The sequence below is a fragment of the Lissotriton helveticus genome, chromosome 2_2, assembly GCF_964261635.1.
Source record: "Lissotriton helveticus chromosome 2_2, aLisHel1.1, whole genome shotgun sequence".
Classification (NCBI taxonomy): Eukaryota; Metazoa; Chordata; class Amphibia; order Caudata; family Salamandridae; genus Lissotriton; species Lissotriton helveticus.
This window is the reverse complement of record NC_136060.1, coordinates 190169300-190193642: the sequence shown is the minus strand read 5'-3', so window position 1 is coordinate 190193642 and position 24343 is coordinate 190169300. Positions and strand designations below refer to the sequence as shown.

At 45.6% G+C, this 24343-nt stretch overlaps 1 protein-coding gene across 1 annotated transcript in view; it reads left to right on the top strand.

The window, feature by feature from the left end:
• FAM114A1 (family with sequence similarity 114 member A1) overlaps positions 1–24343 on the top strand; it is a 271172-nt gene that overhangs the window by 225481 nt on the left and 21348 nt on the right. The window contains exons 11-13 of the mRNA XM_078678335.1: positions 2446–2585; positions 9980–10052; positions 21816–21869. Coding sequence (XP_078534461.1) covers positions 2446–2585; positions 9980–10052; positions 21816–21869 — 267 coding nt within the window. The remainder of the gene's footprint in view (positions 1–2445; positions 2586–9979; positions 10053–21815; positions 21870–24343) is intronic.

The following is a 24343-nucleotide window of genomic DNA, read 5'->3' as shown; positions in this document are numbered from 1 at the left end:
ACACGAACACTAGTCTAACAGTTATTGCAATGTTCCCCCCCCACCCCATGTTTTCGGCTACCCAGTTAATTATTTTGATTGACACAGAGGCCGTTCATGCTATACTCTGGATAACGCCCGAGTACCCTTCCTTGTCTACGTCTTATGTACAGCTGCTTTGATGTGCTCAGAACCAGGAAGCGGGCACCCAGCGACCCACTAGACGCCAGAGGGTATGATGCTGCCTTAACCCCCTGCTACGATGACCAGGGAACTTCATTTCAAACAATGACTGTGGGCTTGTCGTTCTGGACACGCAGGTTCTTTGTTGCAGTGCTGTGAACTGTAGACACTGCACCATGTGGCATTTCCTGACACCGTCATTTATTAACTGATGCACTTCCACCAGCACCTGTTTGTTTTCACTCATGCCCACCTGAATTGTCGACATGTACTATCTGCTAGATTAATGTCTGTAACAATACTCCGTGGTTCTGACACTGTATGTTTACCTACTGGCTTATTTGTGAAACTGAATAAAGTTTGGGACCGTTGGTCTTAAAAAAATCAATCCTAAATTTAGAGAAGGCATTCAGAACACTCAATTGGGACGTATAGCCCTAGGCAAATTTGGGTTCTCTCCTCACCTCCTCAGTATGATACATTTGATTTAAGTTAACCTGGTAGTCAGAATTCGACAGGGCAGGTTTATATCAAACCCCAAAATGATGGGAAGGGCCACCAGGAAGGGTGCACACTCTCCCTCTACTCTCCACCCTAGCACCGATTTGATTTTGAGCAAGGTACTATTACTGGGGCACACTTCTTTCAGGTGGTGTCCATGCAGTCTCCCTCTATGCGGACAATGTTCCCCTCTATTTGAGGAATTCTCACCCAGGCCATACCACCATCACTTGGGTTTCGGGGCAGTCTCCCGCCTACTAGTCAATAAGGACAATTCCTGTCTATTCCCTCTTACTCAGGGGCCATCTCCTCTTAATATTTCTCTGGGTGATTGCCCAATGTGGTGGGAGAATTCAATGTTCCGTTATCTGGGAATACTCATGTACCATGCAGAGGAAGACCTATGGGTAGGTAATTTTCTACGAGCAGTGAATTCCCGTAGGTCAGGTGACATTTTATAAGTTGCTGCCCCTCTTGGTCATCAGACGTTTTCCCATCTCTAAGATGGTTATGTTGTCAATACTGATTTATTATTTTGTGAACTGCCCAGTCTTACTCGATACTTCTCTTGCGATCTGCGTCCACTTTTGTTGTGGCCTAGCGGATACCAAAATGTGGCCATGCCTGTGCTCCAGTTTCCGATGACGGAGGAGGACTTGGTGATACTAACTTTGAGGCTTATTACCCTGCGGCACAGTTTCAATTGGTATCTAGCTGGCTGTCTGAGATCTCCCTGGACGAAACTTGCATAGTCAGGAGACACTTTGCTTGTCTGAATTATGAACATTGTGTTTTGCGGGACTCCCGGTGGAAGGCATCCACAGCTCCCACATTTGAATCCTGGCATTCAATAACATTGCGCTGGCCCGGGCTGAAAGTAAAGCACTTCACAAAGAAGAGTGTAAAGGTCTCCACAGGTACCATATTACAGATGATTTGGATGCTTCGCGGACGGCTCTAAGAGATGATGCACTGCACCCATGAGCGGCCCCTGTTTGTAGCGCGTTCACTTTTTCGCACTGCACAATTTGGCCTGATCTCCGCTGCACCTGCAAATGCATACCTCGAAAAGCTTGTCTTTACCCCTACCCCTCTTTTTTTTTTTAAAGGTAATTACCTCCTAATTACCCAATTTTCCTCAGCATACCCTCACACCACCCCATTTATCCTACCACAGACAACCATTGTTCTTTGCCCCCTTTTTGTGTTTTTCTTATTTTGTTATAAATAGACTAATTATATCCATCTCATCATTTGCCCATTACCTTATTGGTTTATAAGCTACTGTGACTGACATTGTGCATTACTGCAGTGCTACTGAATACTTTGCATTGAGATTTCTATATTACAGCTACCTATTACTGTTGTTTCATTTTTATACTCACTGGAAAAGTATGCAGAATATCTACGAATGCAACCTGTGTTATTTGTTTCTCAAAACTGTAATAAAACAAGTTAAAAAAATGCTATCCAAAAAAAAGAGACCTTTCAATAGGACTCCGATCCACTCAGTTAAGAAAATTCTGGACAAAAAGGTAAATTATTTAAAGCAATAAATGTATTTATTAAATAAAAGAACATGTTTATTGATACAGATTAAAAAATGTAGTGATGTGCTCCACAAATGCGGGACTTTCATATAAAATAAATTAAGGTTAAATATAAATGTTGGCCATCGCACAATTCACTTCAGAGTATCATTGTATCACCTGTTTTGCTTATGTAAAGCAGCATTTTGGTAGCATTCTACAAATACTGTTATGATTTCTGTCTTTTGAATAGGATGCTTACAAGCTGTCTATCGAAAGCCTCGCTGAAGTAACAGCTCGTTGTATTGAACAACTTCATAAGATAGCAGAGTTAATTCTTCATGGGCAAGATGTGGAAAAGCCAGCTCAGGACCAGGCAAAAGTCCTGACTAGGTAAACTAGCTCTTCACCTTCTGTTGTCTAATACATTGCATCAAAGATGTTCTAATATTTGTGTTTTTTTGTACGCATTATGCTGTGTGTTGAAATGCAGGACTAATCTTAATGAATCACAGGTATAGTATGTATGATACTGTAAACTTTACCAGGTGTGCTTTGTAGCATAAACCACATGTAACTTTGTAATATTTGGGATTTTATCAGGTTTGACCAAGACTTTAAAATCCACAAAGAGGACATACCTACAATTCAATCTCATATAACTCAGTTACATGTATAGTGATTTGTTTATTACTTTAATATGTATAATACCAAGAGAGAAAGATTAACTCTCTCTATCTTTATCATTCTCTGTAGAGGATGTTCTTACAAGTAAGAAGGATGTATTTTCACACATTTGTGCATCTGTTTAAAGATGGACTAAAGACAGACCAATTGGCATAACGCATCCTCCCATGATATATGAAACAGTAGAGCTACCCCTGAGTCACTAAGGGATGGGGTAGACTAGACCACTACACTATTGTCCCCAAACCAGGAACCCCTGAATAATAACATGAGTAAAAAAAATATAGATATTGCACAAATACCCAATCCAAGCTTAAAATATTACCAATAGTTTATTGCTAATTATTTTTAAACAATAACATAAATGGATTGTATAAACATTAAAAGACACCTCAATATCATTTAGATTTGTCTTTAAAAACACTAAAAAGTCTGATGCTATTACAAATATATCAATGCATAATGGTGAACATTTTAAACATCTAATTGAAAATGTTGATTGTGTACACAATGATTAAAAAGTTTCATTGACTGAGTATATTTTGATATATATACAATACATTTTATGTATTGTTGATGAGTGGGTTTACGTTTGCAAAATGCCAAAATTATTTATCTGGAGCCCAGGGTTAGACTAGAAGGAATACAGTATCTGACCATCTTGCATTTTATCTACCTTAATCCTCTTGCTTTAAATCCTTTCTTCCCTGGCTCTGGGGCTGATGAGTGGGCAGATCCTGAGGCGAAAAGCCGGGAGCAGGGGACAAATTGATTTTTAACTATTGTGTGTGATACTTTGTTTTTAAACCTGTACCTGGGCTTTCACAAACAGCGCTCCTCGCTGCAACGACCCCCTCATTCCGACGCCATTCACGAGGGCGAGGCGAGACACGCCCCCTCGGCTGGCCACGCCCCCCCGCCAGGAAAACAGACAAATAGAGCGCGCCAAACGCCAAGCGCCGCACTATTGATTGGCTCCTGAGGCGAAAAGCCGGGAGCAGGGGACAAATTGATTTTTAACTATTGTGTGTGATACTTTGTTTTTAAACCTGTACCTGGGCTTTCACAAACAGCGCTCCTCGCTGCAACGACCCCCTCATTCCGACGCCATTCACGAGGGCGAGGCGAGACACGCCTCCTCGGCTGGCCACGCCCCCCCGCCAGGAAAACAGACAAATAGAGCGCGCCAAACGCCAAGCGCCGCACTATTGATTGGCTCCTGAGGCGAAAAGCCGGGAGCAGGGGACAAATTGATTTTTAACTATTGTGTGTGATACTTTGTTTTTAAACCTGTACCTGGGCTTTCACAAACAGCGCTCCTCGCTGCAACGACCCCCTCATTCCGACGCCATTCACGAGGGCGAGGCGAGACACGCCCCCTCGGCTGGCCACGCCCCCTCCAACCTCCCGATCAGCGGCATAAAGTATGTGTCTTGGTCGGACGCGCAGCGGACGAGCGCAGCGGACGAGCGCAGCGGGCGCGACGTTTGCGCGCCGAAGGCGCGCCTAAGGCAAGCCCGTCTGCGCCCGTCCGCGGCCGGACGGGGCTAGGGGCACGACTCCATGCCAAAACTACATCCTACTCTTCCAAGGATCTAATTGCTCTTCAAGGCCATTGGCTACTTCCAGATCCCATCCGCAGACTAATCTCCTCTCTAGGCCTGGCCTCCTCTTCCCCCACAGCCCCTCATCCCCCGTTACATGCTCCCCTGTCACCCCGTCCCCTCCCCCCGGACCTCCTCCCCCGCTCGCCAGCGTTGTCTGTCTTTTTACTCAATACCAGGTCAGCGGTCAAGCACCACCCTGAGCTGTTCGTCTTACTCGACTCCGAGAAACCTGACCTACTGCTCCTGACCGAAACTTGGTATTGTGACACTTCCCTCCCCGTTCTCCTGGCCACCCTACCCCCCTCCTATGTGGCCCTGCGAGCCGGCCGGCCGGCAGGCAAGGCAGGCGGTGGGGTCGCCCTGATTGCTCGGTCCGAGTTGAATTTCCAATCACTTCCCTCCCCCCCTATTCCCCCTGCTGACTTCCTGGTAGTCCGTTCTCTTTCATTTTCTCCCCCCATCACCTGCCTATTAATGTACCGGCCTCCCCAGCCCTCGCCCGCATTCTTGCCGGCCTTTCAAGACCTGTTGGCCAACTTGGTGGTCAACTACGCCTCGGTCTTGGTGCTAGGGGACTTTAATTACTGGCCCTCCGACCCACACGAGTGCTCAGCCTCAAAAGAGTTTACAGACTGCCTTTCATCCCTTAATTTCGTGTCGCACATATCCGTTCCCACCCACTCCCATGGGCACACACTGGACCAGGTCTGGTCCCTCAACCTCCCCGTGGCCTCGGCCACCGTCTCGCCGTGCCCATGGTCCGACCATGCCCTCATTTCCTTCTCTATTCCCCGTAACGCGATGCCTAAAACCCCGCATGCCAAAAACATCTGGGCACGGAACTGGAATAGACTGGATTACCCCTCCTTGACCTCCATGCTCTTGTTGGCTTACCATCTACCTCTCAAGCCAAGGCCATCAACACCTGGCTGGCTGAAGGCTGCGACTCTGTGGCGCCCCTACGCCGCATCTCCATCCGCCGACCAAAGGACGCTAATAGATGGTTTAATGACCACCTAAAAGATCTCAAATTGAGCGCCCGACGGGCAGAGAGGCAATGGAGGAAAAATTACAATCCCTTATCAAAAACCCACTTCATTTCAGCACTGGACAAATACAAAACAGCAATCCTGGCTGCCAAGACCGCCTACTTTTCATCAAAAATTACTTCTGCCGAAAATAAACCCAGGGAAATCTTCGGGATAGTGAATGACCTGGCATTCTCAGACCGAACCTCGCCCAATATCCCTCCCTCCCAACCACTCTGCGACCAGCTCAATACTTATTTCTTAGATAAAATAGCAACCATCAAGCTCAATATCCCTCCACCTTCTTCTGCCTTCGTCGATCCCTCCCCCCCCTCCCCTCCCCTACCTGCTTACCTCCATCCCCCCCCTCACTCAGGACTCTTTTATAGAGATACTCCCTAAAGTGAAGTCGGGGTCTCCCGCGGACGTCTGCCCAGCACGAGTCCTGCAGCAAATATACTCCAGCTGCCCTGACCCCCCCATTGCCTTCCTCAACAGCTCCCTGGCACAGGGCGTAGTGCCCTCTGCGCTCAAGGCAGCTACCATAGTGCCCATCCTGAAAAAACCTGGCGCTGACTCTTCTATCTCTGCCAACTATCGCCCCATCTCCCTGCTACCCTTTCTGGGCAAGGTGATGGAACGCCATGTTACCGCGGTGCTCAGCGCCCATGTTGAGGCAAATGGGGGACTGGCATCCCGCCAAGCCGGGTTCCGTCCCAGGCATTCGACCGAGTCAGTCGTGGTCTCAGTCTTGGACAAACTCAGAAAGGGTATGGATGGAAACAAACACCAGGCACTGGTCCTCCTTGATCTATCCGCCGCCTTTGACACGGTGGACCACACCATCTTACTTACCCGTGTCAAGGCGGCCGGCATCGGGGGATCAGCCCTGATCTGGCTCTCCTCCTTTCTGAGGGAACGCACTCAGGCGGTCCGGCTAGGCGACTTCACGGCCACTCCCCTCCCTGTCACCTGTGGTGTCCCCCAGGGATCCTCTCTCTCCCCCTTACTTTTCAACCTTTATATCTTTCCTCTCATCTTTGCACTACAGCAGCTGGAGGTCACCGTCTATAATTACGCGGATGACCTCCAGCTCATCTTTGATCTGTCCCCTTCCCCTCTCTCGGTCTCTAATTTCCAGTCAACTATGACATTCATCAGGGACTGGATGAACCACAACCACCTTAAGCTGAACCCGGATAAAACCGAGCTGGTTCTCACTGGTGGTTCGTCCAGTCCCTGGAACTCTCTCTTCTGGCCCCCCTCCCTTGGCACTGCACCGACCCCCTCCATCACGGTCAAAACACTTGGTGTCAAAATAAACAGCCAACTCACCCTCCATTCACAAATCAGCTTTGTGGTGTCCTCTTGCTTCCTCTCTCTCCGCACTATCCGCACTGTCTCCCGCTTCTTTTCCCCCCAGGCACTTAAGATCATTATGGCCGCACTTGTGATATCGAAACTGGACTACGCAAACGCTCTCTACCACGGTATCCCCGCATACAGTCTGCGTAGACGCCAGACCGTTCAGAACCAAGCAGCCCGGCTGGTGTACGGTCTTCCTCGGTATCACCACTCCACCCCTCTTCTCAGGGAGCTTCACTGGCTCCCTATAAAGGAACGGGCCCTATTTAAGATCGGTTGTATGGTCTTCCAGGCCCGCCAGGGCACTGCCCCCGCCTTCATCTCCTCACTAATCAAGTCTTATGTACCCGTAAGAGAACTCCGGTCTTCCTCCAAGTCCCTCCTCCATATCCCTCGCTTCACTCGCAAAAAGTGGGTCGGGGCCAATTTCTCTACCCTGGCTCCAACCTTTTGGAACTCACTCCCTGACCACCTCCGCTCTGCCACTCAGTATCTCCCCTTTCGCAGAGATCTGAAAACGTTCCTCTTCAGCCAGGCTTTCCTCACTTAATCTTCCTCAAAATTCCCTTCACCTCTCCCTGGTCTTTCCCCCTCAGCTGCCGATCCCCCCAGCGCCAAGAAACCGCAAGGTGTACGCTGCGCTCTAGAAGTATTTTAAATTAGAATTAGAATTAGATGATGAAAACCACCAATGTGCCTACCCTTTCTAAACACTTCTAGGGTGAGTGTAAGGTCATGATATTAAAATACAGTATGACCCTGAACAAGAGTGAATGCATAGTTTAATGCTAGCACGCTTCTGTCGTAATGCAGTCAACACCTGCATTCACGGAACCAGCAGAATTCTGCCATATAGTTACAGGTATTTTAACACGTTTACTACTCGCATTAAAAAAAGGTTGTCATATGTAGTAGGTTCTTTACTGTCTTAATTTACACGATACGTCCACTTTTTTAGTTGGATTACCCAGAGGGATTAGATCTCAGTCAATATAAATAATCTGACTAAACTCGTGTGGGAAAGTTACAACTATAGTATGCACCCAAGTTCTTACACACTCTGTGCAGAATTATATATAATTATATATAAGTGCACATTTATGTAATACCATGCAAAAGTGGGCTAAGTTATTACTTAAAGTTAAAACCCTTCTTCCAGCTATGGTTAACTTATTACTAAAGCATATGAGTGTAAATTCATAAGAGGCAATACAATGCAGATGGCAATACAAATAAAGCATATACATAAATGATGACTCTGGTAAATAGTTCTTAATGGGTTGCTGTAAGCAATATATAATATAATACCTTTAGAATAAATACAAAGATGAAGCTAAATATATGTACACAGCAATCATGCTCCGTGAGCTGTCTTCAACTTTGGAAGCTGCTTCTGTTAGCAGTGATTTTGCCATTGCAAGTTAACTATAATAACGTAATACAGTCGAGCAGCTGCCTTGTTTCATTTAACAGTTGACTGCAGATGTCCAAAGTTGCTGTGTAATAAGGAAATTAGCAATGGGCTTTTTTATACAGGGATTTCAGGCTACTAAGTATTATAAGGAGCATTATGTGCAACAGAACTTTGTGGTTGTGTTGCACTGTGTACACAACTTGCAACTTCTTTCTGGGGGGGGAGAGACGGATCCATATGAAAATTAAAATCACCTGTAATCAAAAATGAAGTTCGTCTTTCAGGTGATTCATGCTAAAACCATATTTCCTTAACAAAAGTGCAGTGTGTGTACATATTAGTCAATAGTGTATTCCCAACCAATACCATGGATCTAACGTTTAATATCTTTGGACAACTGACTTCTTGATCTGTGTGCCCTGTCACTTTTCACCGAGTTCCCCAATAGTGAAAACCCCCCGTCTAAGAATGGCATTGCTCCATTCCTCGAAGGGTTTTTAATGTTTACAATAAATATTGCCTATATATATATGCAGGCGCATTTGTAGCCTGCGCTGATACCTCCCAGCTTACTCATGCTAACCATGATCACAGGAGGCAATAATAAACTCCTTCAAACCGAGCCACTCCTGAAAGACCTTCTACTAAACGGTTTGTTACTCATACTCCCCTGAGGAGTTGTTTAAAGTAGTGAGATGCTTACCCTAACATACAGTGGTGTGGACTGCATCCATACACCGCAATATACATTTTTCAGCAGTACCTCACCAGATAATCAGAAGGGGTAAAAGAAAAAAGGTGTGGATCTCGGTCTGCACTGCAGTTTATAGCATAATACATGGTGCAGATTGAGCAAGGCTTGAGAGGCATTCCTTACAAATGCAAGTTCTCTCAAATAGGCAGATCTATCTGCAGTTGTATGTGAGACTTATTTAAACGTTCCAGGGAGTTGTTAAGCTAATCGTCCATGCAAATGTGGAGAAAGCTACAGAAAACTTGATGCTATTCATAATCATTTACAATACCTTTGCTACGCGTATCTGCTCTTGACAACTCAAACCTAAATTATCCAGGTGATGCAGAAAGTGCATGAACCCCTACATTTTTACTTTGGTATGAGAGAAAAATACACCTAGAAAATGATTTTTTATGTGGAGAAACAGGCATAGATAGGTTATGGTGGAAATATCACTAATTTCCTGTGAATGGGGATTTTCCATGATACATATACTGAATATGCATGCATGCACATTTTGAGGGGTTTAGACTACACATGGTATTTTTAGGATTTCCGAAAATCAGTCTTCAGCATCTACATCTAGCACATTAAGATGTGTTTGTGTTTTGCGCAGGCAAACTTTACTGTAAGTTCGTCATAGAAGGTTTAGTCATTAGTTGAATTAACTTGTATAACTTGTTTACAGGATCTTCATGATATTTTGGTCAAATTGGTGGAATGTAACTTGTGATTAAGTGATTTTTACATGTAAAGAGTTTTGTACTCCACATCGCAAAAGTAGTGTTACTTGTTGCTACATATTAATGCATCCTGTTTCTCTTATCTTTTTGGCCTTGCTATAGACACATTTAATTATAGTGCTCACTGTTTTTGGATTGTATGAAAACCTCTCCAACAGGTACTATGGGGAAAATTCTGTTAATGATGGCTATGTTTTTATTTTTTAGGTTAAATGATGCTATGTGTAAAGAAGTATCTTCGTTGTCAAATAATTTTTCAGATTTCCTGACTACAGCTGGAGTAAGTCATCAGTTTTTAAAATTATCTGTATTTCTGTAATTGTCTATGTATTACAGCCGACTCTTAAAATGCCTTTTATATTCCAAAGTGCAATTAGAAATAGTGAGGACATTGATTATAAATGTCGAGTGTCTCTGTTTAGTGTTTATAATAGTAATATCTTAGGTTTGTCACTGTTTGAGACAACCCAAAGCTTTACAAACGTGATGTACTGCAAGTGTATAGTCATACTCATTATGTAATGATGTTCTTTATATTATTTTGTTATCCTGAACTCTACTTGTCAAGGGCATGGCAATTTACGGAACAGCAAACCTGCTCAGTGGAAAGCGATTAACACCATAGCATCAATTTTATATCATATTTTTAAATGCCAAAAAAAGCTCCAAAGTACTAGACAATTATGATAATATAAGGGGGTGCAGTATAGCAAAGAAAAACAATTAGCAGGTGTTTACAGAGTACACCTAATAAGCCTGATACTGTGTTCGTGTCGAATTAGCATCCAAATATTCGCTTCACCTGACAATGAGACAACGTTGCAGTTTGAACACTACCTTTGTGTTATATCAGAGAAGTATTGTCCTTCGGTGATTGTTTACTGTGATTTTCCACTTTCTTGTTTTTCACGTACATCTTTAACTTCTACAAGTAGAAGAAACCTCTTAGTTATTTATCTTTACTGGCTACCACAATAAGTTTCTGTAGCTAATGATTCAAGATTTTCTGCTAATTGTATTTTTTCATATTTAATAATGATTTTGTTTTTCATGAGCAATAACAACCATATTAGTTAAAGTATTGGCGCACCTGAGCGATTTACACACACACACCGTAAAGTATATCCTGTCCGTGTTCCCATAAACCTCATCTTCTCAGCTTGGGTCAACAGGGAGAGGGGTAAAAATGGGGAAGATCAATTCTCCTCCATCAATAAAAAACCTGATGTGTCTTGCATGACCTCCTTCTTTCCAAGAACTCTGGTCAAACAATTCTTCACCCCCTCTCAGAAGGTTTGAGTCTTGGGACAGTGTCATGCAGTATGAAGGTAAGTACCATTTTTCCACCTCCCAAAGACAATCAGACAATGGTTTGATGTTAGAAATTATTTTAGGTGTACTCTAATGTAATATATCCTATATAAGATTTTCGGCTGGAGCAACTTGAATCCAGTTATAATTGCCACTCCTCGGGGTACATTAAAGCATTCTGTAGTAGGGGATCTCTGTGTATAGTCATAATCTAGTGAATAGTCCTGCCCATGTGCGTGGACCCCGGAGCAATCAAAAATAATCTCTTAAATTGTCAAAACATGCAGAACTGCACAGACACTTAAGAGAGAATTTAAAGACAGATAATGCAGCCTATATCCACAGGCTACACTGTCCAGTACTTCAACTAGAAATTCCACCAAAATCCACAAACAGCACAGCCTGTCCAGATTTTTCTAGAGAGAAAAACCTTGCCTTTAACAGCAAAACCCTCTGGAATGATAGAGAGGAAGAAGTGGACAGACAAGCCCCATAGGCTGCCATTATGTGGCTCAGAACAGGATACTGTGCCTTTAAGATAACTTTCCAGAAGTCTCACAGTATCCCAGAATGCACTGCAGGTCCCTTTTACTTTCAGTTCTTTTTTCCAGCTCCTGCAAGCAGAACCCTGGAGCATTGAGCTCTCCCTTTTCAAGGGTTTAATTGGTGATTTTTCACTTTTTTTCAAGTTTTTTGAGTGCTTTTCTTGAAGTACTATGGTGTTTCTTCCTTGTGTTTGTCTTGGTGCACTCTTTATTTGTCAATATGCCTGCATTGTTTGACAAATGTCCAGAGTGCTCGAGGAAGAAGGCCAAGTCGGACCCACACGAGGTGTGCATCATCTGCCTTCCCTCATCTCGTGTCCCAGAGGAGTGTGACATCTGCCAGGGCTTCTCTAGCAGAACCCTGAGAGATAGGATGAAGATCAGGCTCCAAGGCCTGGAAGACAGAAGACTGAAGGCGCAAGGTGGGTCTGGAAGGGCTTCCTCTGCCCATGCTGAGGCCTCTGGGGGGCTCCCCAGGGGCAGGAAGACCAGCAAACGTCCCCATTCTCCGTCGCCGTCGATTGCACCGACTATTGCGACGAGAGGGATCACTACAGTATGTTCCCCGTCTCCCCAGGGCTCTGGGTTGAAGCGGCGTTGACGCTCGGCGTCGAGGGAACTGAATAGACCGCCGTCGAGAACACCGGTAACGATTTCGTCGTCGTCTCCGTCGGCAGCGGCGTCGAGTAATCGACATCGAGAGGTGGCCCGGCGTAGGCGCTCGCCGTCGAGGCGACACCGCCGTTCGCCGTCTGCGAAGAGAAGGAGGTTGTCGTCGAGGGGATCCTCGACGTCGAGAAGGACTTCAAAGTCACACAGACGTTCGGCGTCGAGGAGACGCTCGCCGTCGAGGCGAAGGTCGCCGTCGAGGCGAAGGCATTCGCCGTCAAGGAGGAGGCGTTCGCCGTCGAGGAGGAGACGCTCGCCGTCGAGGGGCCGACGCTCGCCGTCGGGTCGACGTTCTTCGACGCCAAAGAGGCGCAGAAGGAGTTCTGGCGCTAGGAGTCAGTCTAGCAGGCGGCAGGTGCCGATAGGGGATCCTCCAACGCCCCAGCCTAGAAAAGAAGGCGGATCACCGGGCTCGGTGTATTCTGAAGTGTACACGCCTTCTAGGCCGAAGTCGGTTACGCCCCCTCCTCTATTGCCCAGGGGACCCCCTCCGCGGTCTCCCACCCCACCTCTACTTCCACCTCATCCTCAACCTCAACCTCTACCTCAACCTCAACCTCAGCTTCCGGCTGACAGGTCTCCTCCGGTTCCTCCGAGGACGGCTTTGCTGCCTCGATATCCGATGCCCCCTAAGGGGACCCCTCGGCCGAGGACCCCTGCAGGGCCAACGTCGCCCGCTCCTGTGAAGCCGGCGGAGCCCCCGACGCCAAGGAGGTCGGGATCTCGCTCCGGTCGGAGGGGGAGATCGCGGAGTCGTCACAGATCCTTAACGAGATCAAGACTGCGTCACTAGAGGCGAAGATCACGGTCCCGCATGGACTCTTCCGGGACCAGAACCTACTCACCGACTTTGTCGGAATCCCCGGGGACAAGAGTATCTCCGGTGGACGACATCAGCACCTTCCAGGATGTTCTCCTGAGGGGTGCAGCTAAGTTGGGTATCACGGTGACGGTGCCTACTCCCACGACATCCGTGATTTTCGAGACACTGCATAAAAAACACCTGTCTCGACCTTTACTGCCTCTAGTGCCAGGACTGGTAGAGCCCACAGAGGAGTTGTTTCTCACCCCTGCGGTGACGAAGGCCGCTCCCTCCCGGCTCCTTAAGAAGTACAGGGCCCCGGATTCTGACCCGGCCTTTCTTCGGATGGATCCGACTCCGGACTCTGTCATAGTGACGGCGGCTAGGAAGCAACATGCCACCTCCCCGTCTTCTACTGTACCTCCTGATAAGGAGAGCCGATGGATCGACTCGGCAGGCATAAAGGTCTGTGGGACGGCCTCTACTGCGATGAAGGCGGCCAGTGCTGCGGCTTTGCTAGGGCGATATGATCGTGCCCTATGGTAGTCCCTCCAGCAATTCGCTGAGTTCCTTCCCCGTGAGAAGAAAGAGGACTTTCAAGAGATCCTGAAGGAGGGGATGCTGGTGTCGAACCAGCTTATCAGCACGGCTGCGGATACGTCTCTGCTGGCGGCACATGGGTACTGTCATGGTGTCAACCAGCGACGCCACGCTTGGCTTAGACTTACATCGCTCAAGCCGGAAACTCAGCAGCGGGTGGCCAATCTGTCTTTCTCGGGGGAAATCCTGTTTGGCAAGCATGCGGATGACGAAATGGCCCGCATGAAGGCGGAGGCCGAGACCCTAACGGCGGTCAGGTTGGAGAAGCCCAAGGAGAAGAAGACCTACCGCCCATTCCAGAGACGGTTTGGGGCGCAGGGCAGAGGGCGTGGACAGACTTCGGGGCAGCAGCAACAACAGCAGCAGCAGTTCCGGAAGCCCTTCCAGAAGCGCCAGAAGGGTAGAGGCGGCCAGCAGTCTGCAGCAGCGAACAAAGGCCCAGCTGGGTCTCGACCCTGAGCGGTTACTTCCCCTACATCTGTTACCCACTCCGGTGGGGGGAAGCGTTCATTTTTTCTGGCAGAGTGGAGAAAAATTACTCCGGACAAGTGGGTGCTGAATATTGTTTGCCATGGATACAGTCTTCGGTTCACCAGCCCGCCTCATCGATTCCACCGGTCAGCTCGCAGTTTCAACTGCGCGAGCTCCAGGTGGAGGCCGATATAAATGTTAAGGAAAAGGGCGATAGAAGACGTACCTCTGTCTCAAAGAGGAAGAGGTCTGTACTCCCGGTTCTTTCTGGTTCGCAAGAAGGACAAGAACGAGTTCAGGCCCATTCTGGATATGCGACAAGCAAACAAGTGGATTCGCAGAGAGAAGTTTCGCATGCTGTCGTTGCATCAGATTTATCCTCACCTGCAACAGGGAGACTGGCTATGTGCTATAGACCTACAGGATGCGTACTTCCATGTGCCCATTGCACACAAACGCAGGAAGTGCCTGCGATTCCAAGTCGGCGCCAATCATTATCAGTACACAGTACTGCCATTCGGGCTTAAGTCTGCGCCCAGAACATTCTCGAAGTGCATGGCAGTGGTAGCTGCACACCTAAGGAAGAACAAGGTGTTTGTCTACCCGTACCTGGACGATTGGTTGATCAAGGCCTCCTCCTTTTCGGAAGCTCAAGCACACTTCCAGAAGACGTGCGTTCTGCTGAACAAGCTGGGGTTACACGTCAACATGTCCAAGTCTATCCCGACCCCGGTCCAGTGCATACAGTACTTGGGAGCCTCCATCAATACGCTGTCAGCAAGCGTGTCTCCTTCGGAGGAGAGACGGTTATCACTCCTTCGGAAGGCTCAGGCTCTTATGACCACTCCATCTACAACAGTGAGGACGGTGTCTTCTCTACTCGGGTCGATGGCCTCTTGTATCTTCCTCACGCCACACGCACAGCTGCATATGAGACCATTGCAGGAGTGCTTGGAGGATCAGTGGGATCAGAGGAAGGGGTCTTGGGACGACAAGATACGACTGTCTCTGCATGCTCTTTAGTCTCTGAAGTGGTGGTGTTCAGCGGAGAACTTCCTCAGAGGGGTTCCCTTCCACAAGGACATTCCCACACAGACTATCGTGACGGATATGTCTCTCCACGGCTGGGGGGCGCACTCCGGAGACTTACAGATTCAAGGAGCGTGGTCCCCGACGGAGTCCACGTACCACATCAATTTCCTGGAACTCAGAGCTGTTCACTTGGCTTTGAAGGCCTTTCATCCGTCCTTCCGGACCAACTCTCTACTTGTACAGACGGACAATACGACCACGATGTATTACCTCAACAAGCAAGGGGGCTCGAGATCATGCACTCTGTCACAGGAGGCGCAGGCGATCTGGTGCTGGCTTCTGGCCAGAGGAATGACGATAACGGCCACCTATCTACCAGGTGTGCAGAATGTTCAGGCAGACGCACAGACTGATTCAGGAAAACCACGAATGGGTCATAAACGACGAAGTGCTAGGAGAAGTCTTCACAAGGTGGGGGACTCCAGACGTAGATCTGTTCGCCACCGCCGAAAACAGAAAATGTAGAGACTTCGCCTCCAGGTTCTACCAGCAGGGGACGCTGGGAAATGCGCTATGGATCAACTGGTCGAACAGCTTTCTGTACGCTTTTCCACCCATTCCCCTGATTCCGGCGGTGCTCATCAAGCTGTCCCAGTCCAGGGCACGGATGATCCTGATTGCCCCGGAATGGCTTTGGCAGTGGTGGTTCACGGACCTTCTTCACCGGTCTCTCCTTCCTCACATATGGCTGCCGTGCAGGCCGGACCTTCTCACGAAGTTCGGGGGGCGGATGGTGCACCCCAACCTCTCGTCTTTGAGTTTGGCGGCATGGCTCCTGAGCACCGTTCCCTCTACACCTCCCCCCAAGTCAGCGCGCACCACCTAGAGTGGCGCGCGCACACAGGACGTCGCTAGAGGGTCGCGCCGCTCGCCGCTTTTAAAACGCGAGCGGCGCGAACATGAGCACTTTTCCAGTGGTGGCAGTGGAGCGGGCGTGAGGAGTGCAGGTAAGGAGGCGGGGGGCTGGTGGGGATTATGGCGCTTGCGGCTGTGTGGGAGCGGGGCAAACTGTGGCCTTTTGTTTAAATATTGCTGTTAATGGGAGCCCGTGAAGGGGCTCCGATTAACAGTAATATTTAAACAAAAGGCCACAGCCGCTGGGTGCTCACGCTGTGTTTGGAAAGTGTCTACGCTTTTGTTAGTAAAGCGAGGGGCAGACTGTGGCATTTTGTTTAAGTATTGCTGTTAATCGGAGCCCGTGAAGGGGCTCCGATTAACAGCAATATTTAAACAAAAGGCCACAGCCGCTGGGGAACGAGCGGAACAGAAGGCAAGAGGGCATAAAGGCACGAGTGGGACACAGACAGAGGACAGAAAGGCACCAAAAAAAACAAGTGGGACACAGACAGAGGACAGAAAGGCACAAAAAAACGAGTGGGACACAGACAGAGGACAGAAAGGCACAACAAAACGAGTGGGACACAGACAGAGGACAGAAAGGCACATAAAACGAGTGGGACAGAGAGCATAAAGGCACAAAAAACGATTGGGACAGAGGGCAGAAAGACTGGGACAGAGGGCAGAAAGGCACAAAAAACTAGTGGGACAGAGAGCATAAAAGCACAAAAAATGAGTGGGACAGAGGGCAGAAAGGCAGAAATGCACAAAAAAACGAGTGGAACAGAGGGCAGAAGGGCACAGAACACGAGGGGGAAACGAAGTGGAACAGAGGGCTAAAAGGCACAAAAAACTAGTGGAACAGAGGGCAGAAGGGCACAAAAAAACGAGTGGAACAGGGCAGAAGGGCTCAAAAACGAGGGGAAACGAAGTGAAAAAGAGGGCTAAAAGGCACAAAAAATTAGTGGCACAGAGGGCAGAAGGGCACAAAAACGAGTGGCACAGAGGGCAGACGGGCACAAAAAACTAATGGCATAGAGGCAGAATACAGAAATATAGGGGCAGCTAAGAACAGAAGGCAGAACGGGCAGAGAGGCCCGGGTGCAGCGAGGGAAACAGAAGGGAAAACTGGACAGAGACACGTGCAGCGAGGAGTACAGAAGGAAAGACCGTGCAGAGAGAGCAGGGGGATAGCGAGGGTTACAGAGGGAAGAAAACGGGGCATGGACCACGTACAGGCAGCGGGAAAGACAGACAACAGCAGTCAGAGACACAACAATGAAAATACAGGCAATACAATACATTTGCAAACTGCCCTTAAGACCCTTATTGTGGCTCTGTATGTGTGAAAATGCATCATCTTTTCACTTTTTAAAGTAAACGTTTTGAGTGCCATTTGGTGCCGCAGACACGCGCGGTTTGGTTCCTGGCGCACATAGCCATGGTTGCAGCGCACAGAGACCCTCCAGTGCCGCACACAGAGGAAAAAAATTAGAGGGAGCATTGCTCCTGAGATAGTGCAATATGGCCATTTGAAGCTACCAGAAGATTGTATGGACATACTGAAGGAGGCTAAGCGACCTTCTACTAGGACTTCCTATGCTTACAAGTGGAAGAGATTTTGCATCTGGTGCAAGTCCAAGAACTATGACCTGACGACGTGTAAGGAAGATGTTATCCTTCCATATCTTCTACATTTGGCGCAGTCTGGCCTTAATGTCCATTCCATTAAGGTTCATCTCGCTGCGCTGACTGCCTACAGGAAATGCCCTTCACAGACTTCCTTCTTCCAGATCCCTGTGATCAAAGATTTTTTGGAAGGCTTGAAGAAAGTGTTCCCTCCTGTCCGGCTTCCTTCGCCTTCATGGGAATTCAACGTGGTGCTGTCCAGATTGATGAAGGAGCCTTTTGAACCTATTCATAAGGCTTCGTTGCAGCACCTGTCCTGGAAGGCGGCGTTCCTCGTGGCCATTACATCGGCCCGCAGGGTGAGTGAAATTCAGGCGTTGTGTTGCCAAGAACCTTATACTGTATTTCATGCTGCTAAGGTTGTTATGCGTACTCACCCTAAATTTCTTCCAAAGGTTATATCTGATTTCCATGTTAACCAGACCATAACTTTACCTACGTTTTTTCAGAATCCTTCATCTCCAGCGGAAAGGTCCCTGCATTCCCTGGATGTTAGGAGGGTGTTGAAATTTTATGTGGATAAAAACAAGGATATTCGTAGGTCAGACCAATTGTTTATCAATTATGGATCAGTCAGGACCGGTCTTGCTACCTCGAAACAGTCTATCTCGAGGTGGATTGTGTCCTGTATACAATTGTGTTACCAAAAGGCTAATAAGACCTTAGGGGGTAAACCTAAGGCTCATTCCACCAGGGGCAAAGCTGCCACGACTGCTTTGCTACGTAATATTCCAATTGCAGAAATCTGCAAGGCGGCCACTTGGAAGTCGGTCCATACCTTTGCTAAGCATTACTGTCTGGACACTGATGCCAGGTCAGACGCTCAGGTTGGGGAGGCTTCGCTGCGTAATCTGTTAGCACAGTAGTGGTGTTATTTCTCTTTTCTCCACCACCGCTTTGGTGTGGGGATGGGCTTGCCATTCTATTCACTAGATTATGACTATACACAGAGATCCCCTACTACAACAGAAGGAGTAGTTTCTGTCCTCTAACTCCAGTTCTGTAGTAGGGGTATCTCTGTTATAGTCATAAGCGCCCACCCTCCTCCCCAGTGGAGAGAGATATTCATGTAAGAAATGCTACAGGTGTGGCGTGTTACGCCTTCAAAAAGAACTCAAAGTAAAAGGGACCTGCAGTGCATTCTGGGATACTGTGAGACTTCTGGAAAGTTCTCTTAAAGGCACAGTATCCTTTTCTGAGCCACATAATGGCAGCCTATGGGGCTTATCTGTCCACTTCTTCCTCTCTATCATTCCAGAGGGTTTTGCTGTTAAAGGCAAGGTTTTTCTCTGTAGAAAAATCTGGACAGGCTGTGCTGTTTGTGGATTTTGGTGGAATTTCTAGATGAAGTACTGGACAGTGTAGCCTGTGGATATAGGCTGCATTATCTGTCTTTAAATTCTCTCTTAAGTGTCTGTGCAGTTCTGCATGTTTTGACAATTTAAGAGATTATTTTTGATTGCTCCGGGGTCCACGCACATGGGCGGGACTATTCACTAGATTATGACTATAACAGAGATACCCCTACTACAGAACTGGAGTCACAGGACAGAACCTACTCCTTCTCACAGTTGCTGTTGTCAAATGAGCTTATATTCCTTTCCCACGTTTCTCTCAGTTTCTCTAGACCTTCGGGGAAGTATGCATAAGTTAAGTGTGTTATAAATAACCAATATAACTTATCGTCTGAGCGGTTCCTCCTGTACCCAGCACACTAATGGTGTGCATTCTGGCACAGCTGTATCACTATTCCTATATTTTACTTATAAATGTTGTGCCTGAGGTATAAGTATCTAAGAAGGTGCAGATTTAATTGTTATCTTACTGCAGCAGGGTGAAACATGTCATGTCATTGGACATCCTCCAATTGGAACTCCTCCAATCTCAACACTTTCTACATTCTACAACTCACCTATAATGGAATTTTATCCAGGAGATGGCTCTCCAAAACAAACATTTTGGTGACAGTGTTCCAGGTTTCCAGTGCTATATCTGTCAGTTCGGGTATCTCCATAGAGATTATCCCTATGATATGTCTTTTATATTCATTATGATGCTCTAGGTGAGTCGGGTATGCCTGGACACAGGTTCCGTGTTCACTGTGCTATAGGATTCTGCTGAACATATCTGTAGTTGCTGGTGTTCCTATCTGGAGGAGATCTAGCTTAGCAGGTGAGGCTGGACTATTCCTATTGGAGCAGTAACAAGACTGATTTGCATAAGGCAGCTCCCTGTCTATTGACAGCACACTATTCATTTTCCAAAATATGTATACATAATGTACATAAGTAGGGGCTATTTTGGTCAATGAGCTTCATCTGTTGGTCTGTTAAATTGTCATTCACATTTTGAATCGGCCCACTTTACCCACTGCCTCTCTTCATTTAGAGTGATTGCACACAAAGCCTGTTCATGTCCTCCTAAAAATTGTTTCTTCTCTTGACTGACAAAATTGGTTCAAAGTGTGGTTTTTTTATGCCTTCATAGTGATTGGTTTTCTCTCTCCTTTATATTATTGTTGTTATTGTAACATTGCAGCTACCTTTCGAGTTGAGTGCTTGGTTAGGTGGTGCTTTAGTCTCGTATATAATAATTCCAAAATGCATGGTACAACTGAAAGCTGCGTTGTTTAATAAAAGCTGCACCATTAAAACAGCCACGTCAGTGGAGTTTTAAACATGTTAAATTATTATTGCAAGCATACAGCGGGCACATTTAAGTGGCCGAATATTTTATTTTTTTAGTCCTTTAAATGTTTGTGGTGTAAGCTTACTATAAATAAAAGCAATTAAAACCTCGTACCAGCTCGCCAAGGCCAGAGCTATTGGTTTACCAACTGTTTCCATGTCGATATATTTCAGGAAAGCAGGTGAATTGCTTCAAGTTACCCACTTAGAGATGCGGAGAGCAGCTGGGAATGTTTCTTGTAAATGTAAATGTGCTTCCCTTTGTCACTGATTGTCAACTGAAATGATGCTCCTATAGTTTTGTTCTTTCTATTGCCTCCCACATGTCTATATCTAAAGTGGGTCTTGGTCCACATGTTTAGATCTTGTACCATTGCTGACAACTTTGTTTGACTTTCTCATCTAAAGAGAGCAGAAAGAGGAAGATTTTCCAATAGTGTTCACTATTTAGAAAAGCTTAAGATATATATGATGTCAGCACATACATGGCTATAAGATGCTATCATTGTCATCTATGTTCTTTAAAAATGTTGTCTCAGAAATTCTGCCTCTCCCAACATGTATAATCACCTTTTTCATTCAATTACCTTTTCAGCACAGATTCCAAATAAAATGAATTTTTAGGGATAGTCGTTATCCCAATTTGTTTAAGGGATAGCTGTGTGTATGTGAATGAATAGGTACCCAATGATTAAAAAACAATGGCGAACAGAAGGTGTGCATTTTTCTGTGACTGCCTGTAATTTGTAGCCCTTCCTAATTAAAAACCTTTTTATAAGCTAGATTGTGCTGCACACCTTTCATGCAAGTTTGTTCATGCGAGTTGTCTGCTGGCACCTAAGGTTTAAGTCTGGGTATTATTCCTGACATTTCCTGGCTGTAGGTCTAGTTCCATCAATATAGGTCACTTGTCTTATTTTGTGACCCACTTCTTTGCTTTACACTAGTATGTCCTCTGCCCATTATAATCCTTTTTAAAGAACTTTAAAAACCTAGGAATGCAGTTTGGTGAAAAACAGGGGGGATTAGGCTTTATATACAGTGAAAGACTTTTCTCATAGGCTCACTCAGAGGCATCCATCTCCAAGCAAGTGTTTAATTGGTTGTCCCTCCCATGACAAATCAAATGGCCGTCAATATTCCATCAGATCACCCTTATTTCATTAATTTAGACCTCCCAAAGATGTGCTATTCAAATGTGCATCTGACAGAATACCACTAACATGCTTTCCAAAGCCAAAAAGAACAATTTAGGCAGGGTTGCTATTTCAAATATGGATAATCAATTGGAAATGTGCTATGTAATCCCTTATTAATCTATATGCACTTCATTCTAACAGAGTAAAAAGAAAGCAGAGGTTCTCAGCCCAATGGTGAACAGTGTTTTGGAAGAGGTAAACTTTTTTGTGTCTTTTCTTTACTGATTTTAATGCCACATTAGCATGTTATTGTGAATCAAGGTTAAATAAAATGACTGTGTCATAAATTGAGCCACAGTGGCTATTTTCAACTTCAGTTAATACATAGCCATCTTTGTAAGTAATGATGCAAGTGTTACTTGAATAATCTTGCATACCTACCTGTGTGAAAGCCACTCCTTAAATGACTCAATGACTCAACCAATGAATACAGTGTTCCCCTTTTCACCCTCAAAATACAAGAAGGGTCATAGAACAGAACCATCTAGCTGTTGACTGATCGCATGCATGGCCCGGTGTAGATCATGAATAAGAATGGTGTTAATATAAAACCCCTTTAAATAGAGTGGTTTGACTATGTACAATCCAGTGACACTCCTAGCATTGTAAAAGATGTTCCTGAGGAAGGTGAGCAAGTCACTATGCTGTTTATGAATCAGTTTCTCAGCTGAGATCGGCAAAGTGGACCAATGACTATTCCAGATAAATAATCCAGAGGATGCTGATTCCTTGACTGATTGGGTCACTTTGCCCTAGTGCATTACTTGGTAAGTATGCCCATGTGTCCAGATTTACTGATGCTGGAGGCATCAGGAGTTTGAGGAGGCAGCTTTACTCGGTATTACCTGTTGGACAGTGAGAGTCCTCTAAGAAATGAGGAATTACTTTGGTAATCAGTAGTTACGATCCCAAGTCTTCTGGTTATTTCGTATTTCGCACTCGGTATTTCTCCTGGAGATTTTAGCTTCTGAAATATGTCCCTGAAAAACAGTGGGTCTCCAGTGTTCCTTTGTGCCTCGTAATTACATTGGCACTGGTAAATCACATAACCTGCCCCGGAAATATGTAGGCACTTGTAATAGAAGCTATGGGGTGTTGCTTGATCTGGACCTGGTTTCTTTATTGCACTGGAAGCATGCCATGTGCACTTAAGGTTAAAAAGTACTGTATTCTTGACTGAATTATTTTAATTATTTTAAAATTATATATATATATATATATATATATATATATATATATATATATATTCACTGAAAAAACCATAGGTTAAAGACCATATATAGTTAGGAATTAGCATTTACAAAACCTTGAAAATTCACTGAAAAAACCATAGGTTATAGACCATATATAGTTAGGAATTAGCATTTAAAAAACCTTATTTTACTCACACAAAACCATTGAAATTCCATATATAGTTAGTTGCACTAACTATATATCGCGCACCCGCAATCCACTGCTGATCATGTCACATATTACATCATTCATGACATGGTCAGTGACATCACTGATGACATCACTGATGACATCTCAAATGACATCACTGATGACATCACTGATGACTACATCCAGTGACTGTATAATTCTGTAAAGTTAAAATATGTCTTACATATTGAAGAATGAGTGGATGTATAAGTGTCTTGATGAAGGATTTAGTAGGGGCATGGCTGACTGTATGAGTGACTGATTAAATGTGTCTCACTGAGTGCATGGGTTAGTGACTAAACTGTCTTAATTTGTGCATCATTATGTCTGTTGTTCTGTAAACTGCTGCATGTGTTGATCATTAGCTATATGATTAACTGTATGGGTTATTGATTGGTTGCCCAAGCATTTGTATGGGAGACTGAGTGTGTGTCTGGGTGGCTGGGAGGTGTATGACTCTCTGCATAGATGTGTGAGCAGTTGATTGACTAGATGTATGGGTTCAAAAGTGCATGTGGAAACAGCTGTATGGGCGGTTGACTGTGTGCATGAGTGTATTGGTGAGTGAATGGATATCTCAGTGCTACATGTCAAAGTAAGTACATATGTAAAACACAGTACATGTGAGAGTTGACATATATAAATAACTGTGCATAAGAGCCAGTGAATGTGTGAGTGGCTGTATGGATCATTGTGAACTTGTATCCAGGATTGTATAAGTGAGTAAATATGTTTTAGTATATGTTTGAATAAGTAAGGTGTGTATAACTGTATAGTTGAGGAAATGGAGGTGTGATTGATTCTTTGCATGACTGACTAAGTGTCTGAGTAACTCCATGGATGAGTGACAGTCTATGAGTGTCTGTTTACACTGAGTGTATCTAAGGTTATATTAGAGTCTGAAGAGGTTCATCGTATTATCACATGAATGATGTCATCAGTGATGTGATCAGTAATGTCAAATGAGATGTCATCAGTGATGTCATTTGAGATGTCATCAGTGATGTCATCAGTGATGTCATTTGAGATGTCATCAGTGATGTCATCAGTGATGTCATTTGAGATGTCATCAGTGATGTCATCAGTGATGTCACTGACCATGTCATGAATGATGTAATATGTGACATGATCAGCAGTGGATTGCGGGTGCGCGATATATAGTTAGTGCAACTAACTATATATGGAATTTCAATGGTTTTGTGTGAGTAAAATAAGGTTTTTTAAATGCTAATTCCTAACTATATATG